Raw genomic sequence first — 20,317 nt, 5'->3', positions numbered from 1 at the left:
TTTTTGAGCATAAAAGAATACAACTGGATACTCTGTCACACTTGCTTCTTTTTTGGAGGTAATTATGCATTTTGTATGTAGATTTTATGTTATGTTGTATCTTTATTGATATACAAAACAAAACATGGAAAAAGTACACTTATTTACTGATTCAAGTTATATTTATTATGCAACCATACAGTTTGTCATTTCATTGCAAAGAAAATTCAATACTAATATAATATGATATAGTTGATTTGATCATATTTGATGTTGCATTACAACAAAAGCAATAATCATTCATTCATCTTCTACCGCTTATCCGAACTACCTCGGGTCACGGGGAGCCTGTGCCTATCTCAGGTGTCATCGGGCATCAAGGCAGGATACACCCTGGATGGAGTGCCAACCCATCACATGGCACACACACACACACACACTCTCATTCACTCACGCAATCACACACTACGGACAATTTACCAGAGATGCCAATCAACCTACCATGCATGTCTTTGGACCAGGGGAGGAAACCGGAGTACCCGGAGGAAACCCCCGAGGCACGGGGAGAACATGCAAACTCCACACACACAAGGTGGAGGCGGGAATCGAACCCCCAACCATGGAGGTGTGAGGCGAACATGCTAACCACTAAGCCACCGTGCCCTCCAAGCAATAATCAATTATAAATAAACCCTTTTTTTCATTATTTAGCTAGAACGAAGAAAGGTCATGAGGGAATGTTGTAACAACCATATGACACATTAAAATCTTCCACTAACAACTAAATTTTTTTTTTATTAAAAAGAATAAGATGAAAAAATATTTTTTAAATGTATTTAATTAAATTAATTTATTAAATTATAAATATATCACAAAAAAATAAATAGCTTATAAAACAACAGGAAGCAAAGGTGGCTTTTTTATTTACTTAATTATTGCTTAATTATTTGTGTGTATTTAACCTGTGAATTAATTTTATACATGCATACATGATCCTTTTACTGTTTAACCCTCCTCTGGTTCATAACAGATGCTATCTAAAGGTAATGACGTGCATCTCATTACTTAATGTCCTGCAGATACACCACACTCTGTTATTCTTGGACTGTTTATCATACTGCAGTAACTAAAACGGTAAAAGTAAATTGTGTTAATTTGTGACAGTCGTCAATGTGTTTTTCCTATTCCGTACGGGGGTGGCGCTGTTGAACGTATATACGGGGAACCAGGTAGGAAGTATTTAAGGAAGTGTGATTGCATCTCTCGGGCCTCTCTCGTGCGCTCTCTATCCTTTGTTGTCAGGTGCAGGTTATTTCCGGTCATGCCCGCTAGCGGAGGGCTTGTGAGTATAGCCGCCTTCACACTGCACACGACAAACGGACACGACTGTCGGATTTCGCCCCCTAGTGACAGTCGCACGGAATATGCAATATAATCGTGTAGACGTCAACATGGGAGAGAAGTTAATTCTCGCGGTCTCGGAAAACCCATTACTAGATGATCGTGAAAAAAATGTTCTCCATTAAGGCGCAACTCTTGCACTAAAAGGTGATACTCACCGAGACTTTTTCTCCGAGTCAGGTGGTGTTTTATACACACTGATTTGCAATGTTTTCTTTGCGTCTCCAGTAAAAGAGAGTAAAAGCAAGAGCCTGTATTCTCCCTCCATTTATCATGGTGAATGAAGGAATTAATTAACGAAGGAGTAAATACAAACAATCAACACAACAATAAATCCAGAAAGACCGTGAATAATTTTTGAGGAAACATGGACACAACATTAAAAATAATACAATATAAATATTAATAATTTATTACTTTTTTTTATCAATAACAATGTATTTAAAACAAAAAGATTGTTTTTGGTAAAGTTTAAAAATTACTAAAGTTAATATTAATACTTTTCAATAATTCTTATCATCTCGCGCACACGAACCTGATAGGACAACATTAGAATACATCACATCCGGTCGGCATATCGGATGCGGTGTAGTCGCACAAGTTACATTTTTTTAACGGATCCAACGCTCAAATCGGATCCGAAAATTACGGATCCGCAAATTACGGATCCGCAGGTGGTCGGTACCTCACGCAGCGACCTTGCAACTCTCCATAGGAAATGAATGATTTCCGGTTTATCTGCGGTCGTTTGTCGTGTGCAGTGTGAAGGCGGCTTATGGCTTTTGTTGCTGCGTTGCATTAACAGGTAGGTTAATGTTACATTTAATGCGGCAGTCTTTCCTGCTTTTTTAATGCTTTCGACCCTTATTTTGAGGAATATGGTTCCCTCATTGAATTCGTAACGTATCGGGAAGTTGTGATGAGAGCGAGTTGCCGTGTTGCGTGCCAATGGCGCGTGTGAGAGAGCTTTTTTTCCAATCCGGTGTATGTTGTGGTTGAGACGCTAATTCAGGGCATCATTATGTGTGACATTAGTATGTTTTGAGGAGGATTTTGTGTGTAGGGAGGATTTCTTTTCCTTTGGTGTTTATTTTGGCGCTCGAGTTGCCGGATTATGTTATAAATATTGTGTGTTGATTTACGTTTCAGACTCATTAGTCCATAAGTGACATAGTAAGCATTTTGTTTTCCTCTTTTGTTGAGATTTGGATGCAGATTTTTTTTTTTCCTTTTTTTTATGCCTGTTTTTGCTCTTATGCGTTGCATGTTCCTTCATTTATTTTTCCTGCGTAAGATGTTACATTGCATCAAATTATTGGAATTATTTGTGGATTTATTTTTTTTTGTAACTCATTCACTGCTGAGGTAATTAAAAGTTAAATGTATCTGGGCTTGAATTTAATAGTTGTTATTTATTTTTCACTTTGTTTTCTTTTCTTTCCATTTGAGTTGAATGTACTGAATTCTTATGATTGGAATTAAATTGGAATATAAAACTTTGAACTTGACTTTCTTGTGGTTCCTTGCTCTACATACATATAATAGAGTTGACAGTCATTCTTATGTGTGGTGTCTCTGACGTTGAATCTAATTTAATAATCGTGGTGGTTTTTACCCGTGGCGCCCTAACCCAACTTTTTAAGGCCAACTACCGTCACAAATTTACTTGGCTAACTGCATGGAATAATATAGTGGGACATGTTTTAACACAGTGTGACAACGTGCCATCTATGCAAATCTGAGAATTGGATCGTACTACTTAATTTTGCAGACTATATAAGCATTTAGAGACTATGTAGAATTATAATATGTATTATAATTGAAAGATTATAGATTAAAATGATAGAAAATTTGCCATGTTTTATATGATCAGTAAACACAGAGGTGAAAATCTTTGAAATTTTACTTGCTAAGGTAAAATCATCTTCCTTTGATATCTTTTTTTTTTTTTTTTTTTAAATGTTGGTATTGCAACCACTATATAAGGGAGTTTTTTTTTTTAAATTTATTTATTTATTTTATACCAGCATATGTGGAAACTATCAAATGAAGTCAGTTACAATGTTGTGCCCCACTCTCCCCTAAAGTAACAGTTAAAACCTGGTAACCTGGTATCCTGAAGAAGGCCATCTCCCGTAATATTGCAAAAGAGCTGAAACCCCTCTTTAGCCACCATCACAGAATAAGCTACTCCTTACACATTGCCTAATGTGTGATCTGTGTCATATGTTGCAGGTTAAGCACCCAAATATGTCAATCTACCACCCACAGACAGATGGACTGGTTGAGCATTGCAACACCAGCCTTATCAGGTCCTAGAGTACCAACAGAATTATTTCTACCTTGGATCGAATTAAAGGCTACTGGCAGGTAGCCCTCGCCCCTGATGGTCAACCTGATTGTCTTGGTAGCAACAGGGTTTTCCCCCAGCGATGTTCAAGCAGCTAATGACATTGTGTCGAAACCACACCAGCACTATGCAGCCATATACCTTGAGGACGTTATGTATTGTATAGGTGGTTTTGATTATTCCTTTTTCAACACGTCACTTCCTGTTGGAGATGTCCAGTGGTGTCAAAAGTATCCACATTCATTACTCAGGTAGAAGTATAGATACTAGGGTTTAAAAAGACTTCTGTAAATGTTGAAGTATCAACTCAATCTTTTTGCTCAAGTAAAAGTGTAAAAGTACTGGTTCAAAACTACTTTAAAAGTATAAAAGTAATGCAAGGAAAAAATGTCATTAAGGACAAACGCTTAGGCTGTGCCACAGGGGCCTATTGTGCACTACCCCACCTCCTCAAAAACATATTTCTAAAGGCCATTGTGGTAAGATGGTCGATGCCGGGGCTAACTAGCAGAAAAGGAAATGGCAAAACTCTGGAAAAAATCCAAGGAAGTGTCTTTTTATTTACATGAGCCACCATTTTCAAACAGGTGTGAAAGAAGCCAAAGCAAAATCTCCATGGAAAATCAAAATTTAACAAAAACAAATTAATTAATAAATAAATAAATAAATAAACTATTCAAAGTACAACTCACTCAACAAAACACAAAAGAGAATAACTAAATTGTTGGCTACTGTTCCAACAAACACCCCCTCCCCTCTGCAACATTTCCTTTGTCTTTATCAACCTGGTCCCCTCCCTTCATATTCAAACGGACCAATCATAACACTCCATATGTTAGCAACATTATTTTACACTTCACAGATCTGATCACTTATAAAATCTACCTGTAATCAAAGGCATTATCCTTTAACAAATCACCAAAATATGTACATACAAGACATTTGTAATCCTTGCATGCTTGATCAGGTGACTCCTCCCCTTCAGGATGCTATAAAACTGGCTTCCTGTTCGCGGGCCACTCCCTATTAGGCCTTTCCTGAATCGGTAAGACAAACCTTCACATTAATACACAAACATTTATTGATTCCGCCTTACTTTGGATGTTGCTAGCAGTCACCATGGAATGTGCACCTTTCATGTGCCTGCTTCAAAAGTAAAACAAATACAAAATAAAGAACGTACCAAACTGTATTGTGTCTTTATTTAATCTGAACTGTGTGTGCCACATCACAGCCATAATGACTGATAGCTGGCACACAGCTGGGAAGGACTTCAGTACCTCTACTCTGTCTCCTGGGCACCCCAGGTATGCATACAACTGCTGGGTCATTTCAAGAAGGCCGGTCTTCTTCAAGGAGGAAAAGAAGTTCATCAGAATAAAAAAAATTCATACAGATTTAAAACATGATGAGAAAATGATGACAATTTTTATTTTTGGGCGAAATATCCCTTTAAAGGTGTTTTAGGACCACAAGCAGCTGTTGGCATGACTGAAAATTAGCAGTAAAATCATTTTAAACAGCATTTGGCTAATAGTTGGGTCTATTACCTCTTTACAAGGACCCATTGGGCCCCATACAGGCGTGTGCGTGCACTCTCATACACAGACATTATCATGACTATCTTTTAATAGATAGCTTATCAACCAGCTGTGGATTATAGCTTTGCACAATTAACTAACAAATATATAGTAACAATATAAGCTCAGATAACATTTGGTTAAAGTTGAATTTCAAATACCAAACTAATTTGCAATGTTGAATCATAGCCCACTGGTAGCAAGCAAACCATTGGCATGTACCCATGTTTGCCATATCGAACATCGCAAATTTATTACTATATTACTGTTACTAGGGCACTACAATATTGTCAATAATCAACTGATAATAACAAAAACTATAGTTTTGCACAATTAACTTAGAAATGTAGCAATAATTTAAGCTCAGATAACGTTTGGCTGAAGTCGAATTTCAAATTTGTTAATAATTGACTGATAACAAAATTTCAGCTTACCTCGATGTGCTTTTTCAAATTTGATGGTGAGATTTTGAAAGCCATTAGCTCGCGGCAGTTGGGTGCTCCTAGCTTACAGCGCATTCGCAATGACTTATTTTTCCATCCAACCATTTCAAACAATTCTTCCAGGTACAGCCATGGGCTGTATTAGGGTTGGGGTTGGTTGGTCTTCCTGGCTACCAACTTGCTCATTGGTGCTGGTGCTTGGTTGTTGAGACATTGAGTTTGAGTTGTGTACCTCTGCCACGGACATCTTCGTACTTGGCTCCGTCTGCTATGTCCAGCGTTGTGGTAACTGAAGTGTGACGTGATTTGTGTCATGTGCAGGTGCGATGGGTCGCGTACAAACCAATAGGGTGTCGGAATGGTATATGTTTATACTTCTCATCCAACCATAATCAAATTCACTCAATCCGGATGGCACAATTTATCTTGATAGATTTTTTGAATGATGACGAGCCGTAATGAAATAGGAGTAACAGGCTATTTTTAAAATGTAAGGAGTAGAAAGTACAGATAATTGCATGAAAATGTAAAAAGTAGAAGTAAAAAGTCTGCTAAAAAATAATTACTCCATTAATGTATAGATACTCAAAATTTCTACTCAAGTAAGGCAACAAAGTATTTTGTAGACGAAGTAGACGTCAAAGTAGACGTCACTTCCTGTTTTTGAATCATTTGCCGCGGTTTCGTGCTTGTCTTGCCGTTTAAATTATAGTTTTTTTTTTGTTTTTGGTTAATATTTTACGTTGTCAATTTCATTCATTCATTCATCTTCTACCGCTTATCCGAACTACCTCGGGTCACGGGGAGCCTGTGCCTATCTCAGGCGTCATTGGGCATCAAGGCAGGATACACCCTGGACGGAGTGCCAACCCATCGCAGGGCACACACACACTCTCATTCACTCACGCAACCACACACTAGGGACAATTTTCCAGAGATGTCAATCAACCTACCATGCATGTCTTTGGACCGGGGGAGGAAACCGGAGTACCCGGAGGAAACCCCCGAGGCACAGGGAGAACATGCAAACTCCACACACACAAGGTGGAGGCGGGAATCGAACCCCGACCCTGGAGGTGTGAGGCGAACATGCTAACCACTAAGCCACCGTGCCCCCCGTTGTCAATTTCATTTATTAAATTCTTTACTTTTCTATTCCAGTTAATTTTATTCCTCTTCTTTGGGAGACTTTTTTTTGTTTCTTGTCTTTAAACAGCTAGTGGAGGAAATGCTCTTTGGATCTTTATAATATTCCAATCTGATTCAAGTCAAAGGTACGTAATCATTAATTATGACAAACTTTCAGCTTGTCCAGTGTGAGAGTTTCAGGATGATTAGTAATTCTTCCTCCATTATTAGCATTAATTTTACTTGTGATAAGTGTATTTTAGTTAGCTCTCTGACGGAGAAGATTTTAGTTTTAGAGGTGCGCATCCAGACACTAAAGTGAATTAGTGATAGCAATAGTAGTGTAGTTTCTGTAGGGGAAAATATGGATGCCTTAGGCAGAGTTAGTAGCCCTCACAGTGGGGCAAATGGGTGATGACTTGGCGGCATAGTCTCAAAGCCAAAGCTAACACTAAGGCTTGCCAATGGGAGAACCACTCCTCTTCACTTCACATGTATAACAGGTTTGCTCTCCTCAGTGAAGCACCTGCTGAGAAACCTGAAAGAGCTGTGGTTATAGGAGACTCCATCTTAAGTCATGTGAAATTAGCTAGGCATTTAGGGGCTCCAGTAGCACTGGTTGAGTGTATTCTGGGAGTCAGGGCACCAAACATAGCAGGTGATCTTAGGGTCTTAGGCAAGCATATGTACTCAAAGGTCATTTTTCACATAGGACCTAACAAACTACGTCTTTGTCATTCGGAGATTACAAAGAGTAATATTGTAGAGGTTTGTAAATTAGCAAAGGCAATGTCTGATGCTGTAGTATGCTTTGGCCCCATCCAAATGTGACCAGCTGCTCAGGGAAATCTGCACCACATGGAGCAGGCTTTAGAGAGTCTAAGAAATGCAGAACTGATGGTGAACCCAAATAAGTGCCACCTTGGGCTGACTAAGGTAAATTACCTGGGTTATGCATCAATAGATGACTCCTAAAGCCACAGAAAAAGAAGGTTGAGGCCATGCAGTAATACTCCTGTCCAACATTGAAATAACTGGTATGTGCCTGTGCCTGATATTGTGGTGGCAGATCCTGTGTAGCCACCCACCAAAATTCTTCTTGCTCATCTTCAAATGCAGTGCTGAAGAAGCTGTGCGAGGCAGTGTGTGGGCACCCCGGACTAATCAGGAGTGCGGGTGTCTTCATTCAGCTTCTACCAGTAGTGGAGAGAGCCTGACAAAGACCGGCACACCAGAGAGGTAAATGTGGCTAACAGCCAGACTAACACTGTTATTCTGTGCCTTCTCTTTCAGACAGCCTGTGAGGACAACACTCCCCTATTCTGGTTTCACCAAAGGGCTCCACACTTGTAGACTGAATGTGCTACACAACCAAGATTGCACCAAGCACATTCTCAGTCCAATACTGTAACTGTAACATCGGCCATCCATTCATCCGACCTCAAGAGGGCGCCATCGCCCAAGTATTGACTTTGCTCTTCCTCTCTCTACTTCCTGTAGCCACCTGTTAAAAGCCATCTGAAGTGTTTAACGTTGCGAAGTATTGCCAGCTTACCACTGTCCTTACCGAGTGTTTTCCCACATTCTGTCTTGTATGCCACGTGCATGTTTTATTGCCTGTTCTTCACCTTGTTATTTGGATTATGATTTGGAATTGTTTGCTCTACGGAAAACCTACCTGTTATTGAACCACTGCCTGTTTATCTGACCACGATTCTCAGCCTACCCCTTTCTTAATAAATCTCTGCATATGGATTCTAACACACAGTCAGTCTCCTTTACAATAACAGTCAGTCTCCTTTATAATAACAGAGCCTGCCCTATTTCTTCTTTATGAATCCAATTCAAAGTAATGTGTGAAACAAGCATCATTTAGTTGTAGTGCACAATCACAACAGGTGGGGAATGATCAATTGCAGTTAAGATTCAGAAATATAATAGCAATTTGAACTGACTGTTCTAAAACATAATCCAGATGTTTTTTTTAAATAATGTGACAAACCTTGTTAACTTGCCATTTGAGACCATTTCATATTTCATAAAAAGGTGTGGTTAATATATATATATATATATATATATATATATATATATATATATATATATATATATATATATATATATATGTGTGTGATTTTTGGTTGTTGTATTCTATAAAGTGGGTCTTAGAGAAAGGATTTTTCTATATATAAGAAATCCACAAATAAGACAGCTAAATGGAAGTGGGAACGAGACATAATGCTTATGACATATGAATTGTATTTTCGCTCTGATTTCTTTGGAGTGAACCAAAGAGTAACACCACAGATAACTCAGTACCGCCATACCAATGCAGAGCCCCAGTCTTGTACCCCAGGAAGTACCGCCTTAGTTGCTATCATAGATATCTATACTAGATGTCGCCTTGGGGTCCTAAAATGCGTCAAAACCGCCGGCATCTTTGTACAGGTGTCTTGTACGTCAAATGCATAGACGATGCCGGACTTCTGTGCTGCGTTTGGTTGTTCAAACGAACGAAATATAAAAACCAGACAGCAAGGGATTACATTTCACAAGTGAGAATGTGCTTTATGATATTGAATGTTAGGAAATTATATTTGTGGTTACATTGGTTTGTTTCAGTCCTTGGTTAACGACCGCAGCTAATCCATGCTAGTTACCCATTAATTTTTGACAGTTAGGAAAGCCGACAATGTTTGTAGATTCCGAAGCTCTTAATAAGGAAATTAAAATTTGACCCCTGCTTTTTTGCTTAAAGGTGAAAACCCAACTTTATGTATGTTTGGTAAGATTCCCTTATCGGTCAAACATATTTTATTAGATTGTCCTGGACTTAACACAAGCAGAATGCTCTTTTATCAAGTTACTTCACTTAAGTACATATTTAATCAAATTATGCCTGAAAAGGGTTTGGATTTTTTTTATCGTATGTTAATTTAAAAAAAATGTATAATATGACATATTTGGTCTTCGTGATCACATTGTTGAGACTCAAGATGGCATAGACAACCATCACTTTAGCTTAATTTCACTGGTTGTCTGTGCCTTTCATAAGTTGAGACAACACCATGTCGCAAAGGTTCATACTCTGCAACTGCAGAGCAAAAGTCTAAGGAAGAAACTGTGTAAGGTCGTGTTGTTGCAGGGATACTAAACACTTAGTTTTAAAAATGGTTAACTCAGCTGACAGTCCTGGAAGGATGTCGCCAGTTAGCGTGGCAGTGTAACACACAAGTTCAGCCTCAAAGTCAAACTTTGTTTTTTTTTTTTGTTCATGTGACTTTAGTACATACTTATTTAATGTGGCAAAAGTATTGTGGGACAGGAATAAAGAAAAGATTGAACGGTCTTTGGCACCTCAACTATCTACCTTTCACATTATGTACCTCTCAAATTTGTGATTTGCTTCCACCTGCAAATTGCTTTGTTTATTATCATATTTAATAAACCAATACAATTTAAATGTTTAAAATAACATATAGTCACACCATTGTAGCAGTGTTGCATGCAGTAGGCTAAGGTAAGTAGCAATTGTTCATTTGAAGTTTACTCAAGTGGAAGAATGTAAGTAATAAACTTACACCTACTAGCACTATGCATTATGAATATATTTTGAAAAAGTAGATTATCTAATATCAAAACCTTAAATTTTCTCTGGACTTAATGATAAATACATGTCTGACCTTTGGAACGAACCAAAAAAAAAAACTAGAAAATCGCATTCATGATGATTTATGGTGATTTTATTTCTTTGCCTACATTGACGCTGATGCATTATGAGGAGGGGGTCCCCTGTACCAAGATGGCGGCTCTATTGACGCATTCGTTCCAATGTACTGCCGTACCCAAGGCGACATCTAGTGTATACGTATATATATATATGAGTTGCTGTGACGACAACTAATTCTTCTGTTGTTTTTATGGAGGTTGGCAAACCGATTGTAATGTATATTTTCCGCCACCTACTGGATTTGGAATACGGAGCACATCATGGTTGAAGACGTTGAGGAAGTTTGAAATAATAATAATAATAATAATAATAATAATAATAATAATAATTAAAGCTACAAGCAGCATTTCCCAGGTTCAAGCGTTTAAGGCCTTTAGGGAGTTTAAGGCCTTAAAGGATTTTCACATACACAAAGTGACCCACAAGTTACAGCCCGTACAGCACCCGCTCCTAACCTAGTGTCTCCAATACAGAAAAGCTTACCAACGTGTTGCACAATATATGTCATGTGAATACTCACCTGTCCAGTTTTCCCTAAAATAAACAAAGTCATATCCATAAAGCGCAGAAACACAAGCATCCAGATGCAGAACGAGTGACCGGCAAATCACATACACAAAGTGACCCGCAAGTCACATACACAAAGTGACCCGCAAGTCACATACACAAAGTGACCCGCAAGTCACATACACAAAATAACTAAGAAATTGGGATACATGAACAGTCTGACATACTAAAACCGAATGAACAACAATAGAGCCCTCTAATTGAAGCTGAATGTGCTTGGAGGAGAGCACTAATTCTAGAACACTGAGAGCACTGATTCTAGAACCGTGTTCAGACTGTGATGTCACACAGGATAATGAAGATTGACAGATGTCCAATGGTAGGGATCTGAAAAGATAGATAGTGGAGCAAAGAGAGAGAGAGAGAACAAGAACAAACAATCAGTTTGACCTCTTTCACACGTGTCCCAGGTTTGGTGTTGATAGCTCATTTAGTTCTTGAGTTATTGACATTTTAGTAAAACTGGCTCCACACAGTCCAAACGTTTTGGGGCCCCTTAAGGACCCTGAATCAAAATTTCGACTTTTTTTTTGAAGATTATTGACATTGAGACTCCAGAGAATATTACTGCACTGGATTGGTCTCGACCAGGCGAAAAACCTAGGACTAGTTAGCAAAAGTAGGTTTCAGACAAAATGCACTATAGCGAAAAAATTTAATGGCGAAAATGAAATCGGAGATATACGTTTTTTAAGTCATGAGCCAAGGATTCCAATGATATAAAGCACTTGAGATTTGGACATAGGGGTTTTGGGGTTACGGGGACAAGAGTCCTGAGTAACTGTGACCAGTACTACCATCTGACCAAGTTTGAGCTCTCTATGCCTTAAGGTTTGGGCTGCACGATCGTTTCTAGGGCGGAATAATAATAATAATAATAATAATAATAATAATAATAATCCTAACAAAAACAATAGGTTTCCAGCGCTTCGCGCTTGAACCCTAATAATCATCATCATCATCATCATCATCATCATCATATTTATTAGCTGTGACGTAATACAGGGAACACTAAAAGGTAGAATGTTTCGCCGTTCGAAATCTTATATTTCCATTAGACAAGATTTTACCCCAAAACCAACGTGTTTTGTGTACGCTATTTAAATCCCACCCACATATATAAAATGTATCAAATCAGAGTGTGTATGACTAGACGGAACCCGCCCACATCTGTGTTGCGCTGCTCTTCTGTCTCCTACAGAGCCACTTCCTACTGTACACACTGCTTAAAAGGTCCCTCTACAGTGTGCAGTTATTAAGAGGTTTCCTATTGAAGCTACCGCAGTGAAGGTAAAATTATTTATAACTAATTGCAAACGATTATTGAAAACCCGATTTCTAAAGCACCTTCTAAACCCGGTTATCATTTCTTAGACCAAGATGATAAGTCAGACTGTTGTGAAGGCGCTTTCGGGCTCTGTACGTGGGATTTCATCCAGCCTTCGAATGAATTCTACACAAACTTCTTTCAGTGCTTCACACAAACACAGAGGTAATGTTAGCTTTTGCTGGGTGTTTCGTCCAATATATTTTGGCAATTGTGATTTCCTGTTTCTCTCCATGACGCAGATGTATTTATGCAGTGCGTGTTTGCTAACCTTTTGCTAGCTAGTAGCTCTAACATTGGTTGGCTTCCCAAGTTGTTTAACGAACTTGGGCTACTTATGCGCTAGATCGTAAATGTGTGCAACGTTACGTAATACAAATTAAACACTAGACAGTTTTGTGTGTGTGTATATGTGCTCAAAAGTTTGCATACCCTGAAAGAAATGGATAAACATTGCCATTTATTTGGAAAATGACTGATAATTATTTAAGGATAGTGGTCACGTGAAGTCATTAATTATCACATATAGTTGTTTGACTCCTTTCTAAAATCTAACGATAATTGAAATCACCAAACAAAACCCCGATAAAAAGCTTACATATCTTTTAAATATAAACACAGGTTGACACACAGGCTTAAATGGCTGTTAAAGGGAAGTTTCCACACCTGTGACTCATTGAAATTGTAATTAGTGTCTGTGCATAAATAGTGAGTTTCTCAGCTTATGCGGCGATGTACTGACTTGGCTGGATACTGCACCATGGTGAAGACAAAAGAACTGCCAATGGACCTGTGTAATAAGGTAGTTTAAGTTTTTAAAGCAGTAAAAGGATATAAAAACACTTGAAAATGCCAATCAGTACTGTACAAACTCTGATAAATAGTTGGAAATTAAGAGGTTCTGTTTATACTGTCACGGTCAGGTAGACCGAGAAAGATTTCCCCTACTACTGCCTATAAGGAGGTACTTGAACACAAATGACCTACAATATCAAGTTGCCAGGGAAAGCTGTTACTGCATCCATGCCACAGGAAGGCCTGCCTTCAGTATGCCAGAAAGCACCTAGACAAGCCTCACAGCTTCTGGAACAGAGAACTTGGAGTGATGAGTCCAAAATTAAACTTTATGATCACAACTATAAACACTATGTTTGGAGAGGAGTCAAGAAGGCCTACAGTGAAAAGTACACCATCCCCACTGTAATGCATGGTGGTGGATATCTTCTGTTTTGGGGCTGTGTTAGCTCCAGTGGCACGGGGAAGTTAGTAAAAATTGATGGTGAAATGAATGCAGCATGTTAGCAGAAAAAACTGGCAGGAAATTTGCAGTCTACAGCAAGAAAGCTGTGCATGGGATGCTCTTGGATGTTCCAGCATGACAATGATACAAAGTACAAGGCAAAGTTGACCCTTCAATGGCTAAAGCAGAAAACGGTGAAGGTTCTGGAGTGGCCATCATGTCTCGTGACCTCAATATCATTGAGACACTTTGGGGAGATCTCAAATGTATAGGAACTGGCAGCTATACCAAATGAGAGAATTAAGGACCTCATTCACAATTATTAGAAAAGACTGTAGCATTAATTATTTTAAAGGGGGTAATACACAATATTAATAACTAAAGGTATGCAAACATTTGAACTGGAACTATTTCCTTTTTTTTTTTTTCTTTCTTTCTTTTTTTTTTTTTTTTTTTTTTTTATGTTTTGCTTCATTGTGCCATTCTGGTATGCTATGATAGTCCATATCATATATAGTATATATATATTAGTTTTACTTTTACTCTCACTGCTCCCACAGAAGGGATCAAACGTAGGGAACTGGAGAAAAATGAAATGCGTCCGCTCTACATGGACTTTCAGGCGACAACACCTATGGGAAGTATTTAATTACCAGAATATATTCTTGAGAAGTATGCATTAGAATTAACTAAAATCTTACAAGAAATATTGAAATTTTGTGGTGAATTAATATCTGCTGTCTGTGGCAAAACATCTGAAAAACACCACAGTAGTTATTGTATATGACCAAAAGTGCTGTTTAGTTGTCCTTGTTGTGATGGATAATATAGTTTGTCTGTCTTTACAGGACCCACGAGTCTTGGATGCCATGCTCCCCTACCAAATGAACTACTATGGCAATCCACACTCCAGGACTCATGCTTATGGGTGGGAAAGTGAGAGTGCTATGGAAAAAGCAAGAAAAGTACAAAAATAAATTTTCCTCACTCTTTTATTGAACATGTCTGTGGATAGTTGTGGTACCAAAACAAAAAAAAATACCTGATGTAATTGTACTTTCAAAATACAGCAAGAAGAAATGCTTTCTTTGCCAACAGGTAACCAGTTTTTGCAACAGTGTCCTTAGTTAAGAGCAGAGTGCCTTGCTTCGAGGAGTAAAACACAATATTCAATCAACTGATTGCAGCCCACTTATATATTCTTGTTTTTACTTGCATAAATGTTTAACATTTTCTCTTGCTGCACTGAACTTCAGATGGTTTTCTATACTCAGAAATGTTTCTCAACTTTCCTTGAACTAGGGCTTTTAAGATGTTTTTGGGAAGCTCCAGGCGCACATTGAATTTTTGCTGATTCAATTTTGACATGCTATATTTTGAAAAAAAAAATCCAGCGGACTTGTATGCAAAGCAGACCTTTTGGTGATAATGACGGATAAATTGATGGCTGGATTAATTCCAAGGAAAGGGTTATTGTTATTACTCAATAATGATCTGGAATAATACTTGAGTATGTGATTTGAAGCACATATTTCAGGGAGGAAGCTGGAAAGGGACAGTTTTACTTATTTTAACTGCTGAAATATGCAAGTTTAGCATCTCAAAATGGCTAAAAGAAAATAAATAACAAGCACCATATTAATTCAAACATGGTTTGTATGAATGTGACTCCTAAAAAAATTTCTAATTGGTAGCACACAGAATCCACCTTTTGATATTCCTAATTTTTTTTTTTTTTTTTTTTTTTTTTTTTTTTTAAATAAAAGAATGAATTAATAGTTTTTTCACAGCTCCATACATAAAGCATCCTCTAGTTTGGGTTAAATAATTCTGAGATCTTTGGATGAGGTGCATTTAACAGGGAAAGTGAATACTTTTCTAGGTAAAAAAAAAAAAGGAACATAAAGAATGTAATTATAATTTTCAACAAAAAAATACTGAAAGCTGAGTGAAAGGCATGGGCAATTAGTCATTTGATAGAGACTGCAGTGACAAATACAGCATATCATTATTTTCTGTAGCTTCCCTCATTCACAAATCTGTGTCAAACATTTTGTGATTTAAAATGTTATGGAAATATTTGCAAAAGGAGAAAACATTTCTAGAAGATTCACATTTAACAGAAATAATGTATTGAATGGTAATTGGTGAAATTAATGCTTTTCTTGGCTTCAGTTTGTATGCATCTTTATAATTTGCTATTGCTTATGTAAACCAAATTTTATTATGTAAATTATTGTTTACTATTGTTTAATTTCCCACCAGCAAGTAGCAGTTCTTATTGGTGCCGATCCACGAGAAATTGTGTTTACCAGTGGTGCCACAGAGTCTAACAATATGTCCATTAAAGTAAGTGCTTTCATATTTTGCAGAAAGAAGTGTTGCCATACACTGACCATTGATTTAAAATGAGCATAAAATATCATATCCATTATGCATATAATGAACCAGATTTTCTATGACTTTCCAGTAATGTTTAGTATCATTGCAATTCGTAATATGCAGAGAAATTTTTAACCTGCTTGTTTGACTTCAGGGTGTGGCTCGTTTTTATAAAGCTAAGAAGAAACACATCATCACCACACAGACAGAACACAAGTGTGTACTAGACTCCTGTCGTGTCCTAGAGGCTGAGGGATTTAAAGTAACATACTTGCCTGTAAAAAACAATGGCTTGATTGACCTCCAGGTGTGATGCACAGATGAATTTGGATACGTTTGTATATATACGTTAGTACATAAGAAAAAAAATTTTATTGGTAATTTTATTGCATTATCCTTTTTTTTTTTTTTTTTTTTCTTTCAGCAATTAGAGGAAACAATATGTTCTGATACAAGCTTGGTATCTGTGATGACTGTTAACAATGAGATTGGAGTCAAACAACCAATCAAAGAAATAGGTAATTGCACTTATCTGCCAAGTCTCATGAAAAAAAAGTTTTATTGGATCTCATGGGAGTCCACTTGTACACAGCTACTGCCAATTATACTGTACATGTATAACTCTGAAACTATGCAACCAGTTCATTGCCTTCCTATTTGGCCAATGTTTCTTCTCTTAGGTCATATCTGTCGGTCCAAGAATGTGTTCTTCCACACTGATGCAGCCCAGGCAATTGGAAAAATTCCCATCAATGTCTATTCCTTGAACGTGGATTTAATGTCAATTAGTGGGCACAAAATATATGGCCCCAAAGGTAAAATGGGATGTTTCCTTTTTTGTTCAATAAAGATTATTTTTTTTATTTAATAAAGATTGGAGACTAAACCAATTTTTATAATAGTTAAGAAACTATTAAAACTATTTTATAATAGGTAAGTTTTGATTTTTGTAAATTACTAGGTGTTGGTGCTCTGTATGTAAGGAGGAGGCCTAGAGTACGTATTGAGCCGTTACAGAGTGGAGGTGGTCAGGAAAGAGGCCTGCGCTCAGGCACTGTTCCCACTCCTCTGGTTGTGGGTCTTGGCACTGCCTGTGAGATTGCCCAGCAAGAAATGGAGGTAGAATCTAACAGTTACTCCTCAGCAGTATTTTGTGTTAAGTAGACTTAGTATGCACACCTAATGATAAGCCTAAAAATCCCTCTTTTTTTCCAGTATGACCTTGCCCGAGTCTCCCTTCTTGCTAATCGCCTTGTTCAGAAGATAATAGCTGAGCTTCCTGATGTTGTGATGAATGGAGACCCTGAACACAGATACCCAGGTTAGACATAAGTATTTGTCAGCGATCAGGTAAGCTTCTCACAAAGGTCTGAGCATGGAAACATTGCAGAAATTGCTTTGAAATACAGGTTACAGTAAATGAATTGCATGTACCCACCAGGCAAACTGAGCAAAAAGGTAGAGATGAATTCAACACAATTCGGAAGTCTGGGGGGAAAAAAAAGGAAAATCTAGCTCTTCTAGATAGGAAAAGTTATCATCATCAAATTTTGAAGAAAATGTAACTTTTCTTACAATTTTCACACAAGAGGCTGACATGCCTTGATTTATAATTGTTTATACATGTGGCCAAATATTTTTTAGTTGTGTAATGGAGGATTATTGAATTAGTAGAACTTAACTTGAATGTGAACTATAATAATTATGCAACTGCAACAGCTGCTCATAATCCCAGCTGCTCATAATTGAAACCATGGAGTCTTTCACAGATATTTTGTCCAAGTTAATCCTTGATGACTTGCATATGCATACAACATTCTAAGAATTCTATTAATATAATCTAATTATAGTCACATCAACATATCTTTGTCAGTTTTAATCAAGTTTCTTTTGTTACTGCTACTTCAGGGTGCATTATGATGGTAATTCCAATGCTACAAGTTTAAAATTCTGCAATAAAAGTGCCTAGATGATGTTGATGCAACAAAATGGATGCACCTTAGGGCCTTTTTAACCCTGGTCACTTCATGTGCTTTCTCTGATCTGATTTGTTAAAACTGTTCCGTTTACATTAGGCCACATAAATGCGTCTCGGCGAATCGGATATCAAGCTGATCTTTCTACTCCCACCCAAAATGCAAATATATTTTACCTCCTTTCCAGGGTAATTGAAATGGAACACACTTTGGTGTGTGCGGTTGCTACAAAAAACAGCATTTACTGTTTGCTGCGTTTTCGCTGGCGGCAGCAGTGCATTTTAAGACCCAACGAGACACCTGGGTGAAAGATCGGAGCCAGCACTGGTGGGAAAACGTTTCTTTCTGGCGCGATGCACGATTTGCGAGTGACGCACTTTCGTTTGGGAGGATTATAGCGCTGACATATGTGGCTTGAACAACCACATGCATTTACACCTGTCCAGTTTCATCTGAAATGCATCCCAGACCACCTCCTGAAGTGGTTTGAGCGATTGGATTTATATCCATCTCGAAATCGTTTCGGAGGGCATTTAGACCTGGTCTTTTTACGATCGGATAGCTATCGTATCACAGAAAACGCATGAAGTGACCAGGTGTAAAAACCCCCTTATTCTTGTAAAATCATCTTTTTAAAATCAGGTGAGGTTATGTAATGTTCTAAATTGGATGCATAACCAGTATGTGGCCCATAATCTTTTGACACAGAAGGGCCAGTAATGCCTGCAAGATGGTGAAAGCGACAGCTATGTTTTAACAGATTCTAACAGTGGCAAAGTTATTTAACATCTCTAGATTTAAATATAAGGAAATGAAAGCTGAAATTTCATCTATCATATACTCCTCCTTGTATCTTAAACTCATGTCAAAAACAAAATAATTGGCCATGTCATTCCAAAACATTTGGAGGGGACTATATATTTTCTGGTGAATATTATTTTGATGTGTGACACTTTTCTCTCACCCTTTAGGATGTGTCAATTTATCATTTGCTTATGTTGAGGGAGAAAGTCTACTGATGGCCTTAAAAGATGTTGCACTTTCTTCTGGGAGGTCAGTTATTACTCAGATAATGATAAATCTTAAAATAGAGTTGTGTGTTACTTTGACTTTTAGAAGTTGTGATTTGCAACTGTAACTAAGAGTAGTTTCTTGTTTGTAGTGCATGCACTTCTGCTTCTTTAGAACCTTCCTACGTACTGAGAGCAATAGGAACAGATGAGGATCTTGCCCATTCCTCAATCCGGTAGGCATTAGGTTTGAAGTTTTTAATATGCTAATTAGTGTCCACATGGCTTAAGATAACTGCAGGTTTCATCTCTGTGCAGGTTTGGAATTGGGCGCTTTACTACAGAGGAGGAAGTGGACTACACAGCAAAGAAGTGCATTCAACAGGTTCAGCGTCTGCGGGAGATGAGGTAATTTTACCTCTACGTTTTCTTAGTGCTGAAATTTAATAATAATGCCTGTAGCAGTTGTAGTTGATGCCTGTAGTTTTTATTTTATAGTCCTTTGTGGGAGATGGTGCAGGAGGGCATTGATCTGAAAAGTATCAAATGGACACAACACTGAAGAGCCTGACCGGATGAAATGATTGCTGAAGAAATTATCTAAATTGTCAAGAAAAAACAATAATTTATCAAGTTATGAGAGACGTCCTAGGTATACTATTCAAACTAAATATTTACACTTCAGACTTCAGTGTTTTTGAGTAGAGGTTCAACAGGAAATTCCTCTTGGAATTTGTTTTATCAGTATAGAATAGGGTAATGTGTGTTTTTGTTATGTAGGTGTTTTCATATCATTCATGTTCTCTTTCTCAGTACACTATTGTATGTTTAGCTTTGCCTATCCTCCATTTGTATTCTCTACCATGTCATCTGTTATAAATTTGTTGTTCAAAATAAATTACATTTTTTTTTATGTCTGGATTTTTTTTTAATTAAGTCAGTCACTTTATCTGAATCCAGTTGACCTTGCATTTCACTTGCCGAAAGTGAAACGACCAAAGAACTAGCAGGAACTGAAGACACCTGCAATACTGGCAGGCCTGGCAGAACATCACCTTGGGAAGAATCCCAAGACTAACAAAAATGACAATTTGACAGTGGTCAAGATCAGGACTTTATAACAGATACTTTAAAAGATTTAGGTACATAGCCAGTACTTGATTTGATTCTTCTTCTAAGAAGAAACTTCCTCTTTTTTCTTTAGAAG

General features: G+C 37.6%; 1 protein-coding gene and 1 long non-coding RNA gene across 2 annotated transcripts; both read left to right on the top strand.

The window, feature by feature from the left end:
- Positions 1-1,485: 1,485 nt before the first annotated feature.
- On the top strand, positions 1,486-8,642 carry LOC132837997 (uncharacterized). The gene is made up of 2 exons (XR_009647595.1): positions 1,486-2,185; positions 8,175-8,642. It is a non-coding gene; the product is annotated as an uncharacterized LOC132837997 (long non-coding RNA).
- Positions 8,643-12,370: 3,728 nt separating this feature from the next.
- On the top strand, positions 12,371-20,023 carry nfs1 (NFS1 cysteine desulfurase). The gene is made up of 14 exons (XM_060858061.1): positions 12,371-12,465; positions 12,550-12,667; positions 14,303-14,380; positions 14,592-14,707; positions 16,008-16,091; positions 16,279-16,431; positions 16,549-16,642; positions 16,805-16,939; positions 17,086-17,243; positions 17,340-17,445; positions 19,072-19,153; positions 19,263-19,346; positions 19,429-19,518; positions 19,609-20,023. Exons 2-14 carry the CDS (start codon positions 12,556-12,558, stop codon positions 19,670-19,672), a joined length of 1,356 nt encoding a protein of 451 aa, XP_060714044.1. The 5' UTR covers positions 12,371-12,465; positions 12,550-12,555; the 3' UTR covers positions 19,673-20,023.
- The last annotated feature ends 294 nt before the right edge of the window (positions 20,024-20,317 follow it).

Source organism: Tachysurus vachellii, chromosome 22 (genome assembly GCF_030014155.1).
Source record: "Tachysurus vachellii isolate PV-2020 chromosome 22, HZAU_Pvac_v1, whole genome shotgun sequence".
Taxonomy (NCBI): Eukaryota; Metazoa; Chordata; class Actinopteri; order Siluriformes; family Bagridae; genus Tachysurus; species Tachysurus vachellii.
The sequence above is the reverse complement of the archived record's forward strand: the minus strand, read 5'-3'. Positions and strand labels throughout refer to the sequence as shown.

Excerpts from the sequence above, each read along its gene's own strand:
- nfs1 (XM_060858061.1), top strand. The coding sequence starts at position 12,556 with ATGATAAGTCAGACTGTTGTGAAGGCGCTTTCGGGCTCTGTACGTGGG. Across the intron at positions 16,092-16,278 it reads CTAACAATATGTCCATTAAA|GGTGTGGCTCGTTTTTATAA; the intron begins GTAAGTGCTTTC and ends GTTTGACTTCAG. Across the intron at positions 16,432-16,548 it reads ATGGCTTGATTGACCTCCAG|CAATTAGAGGAAACAATATG; the intron begins GTGTGATGCACA and ends TTTTTCTTTCAG.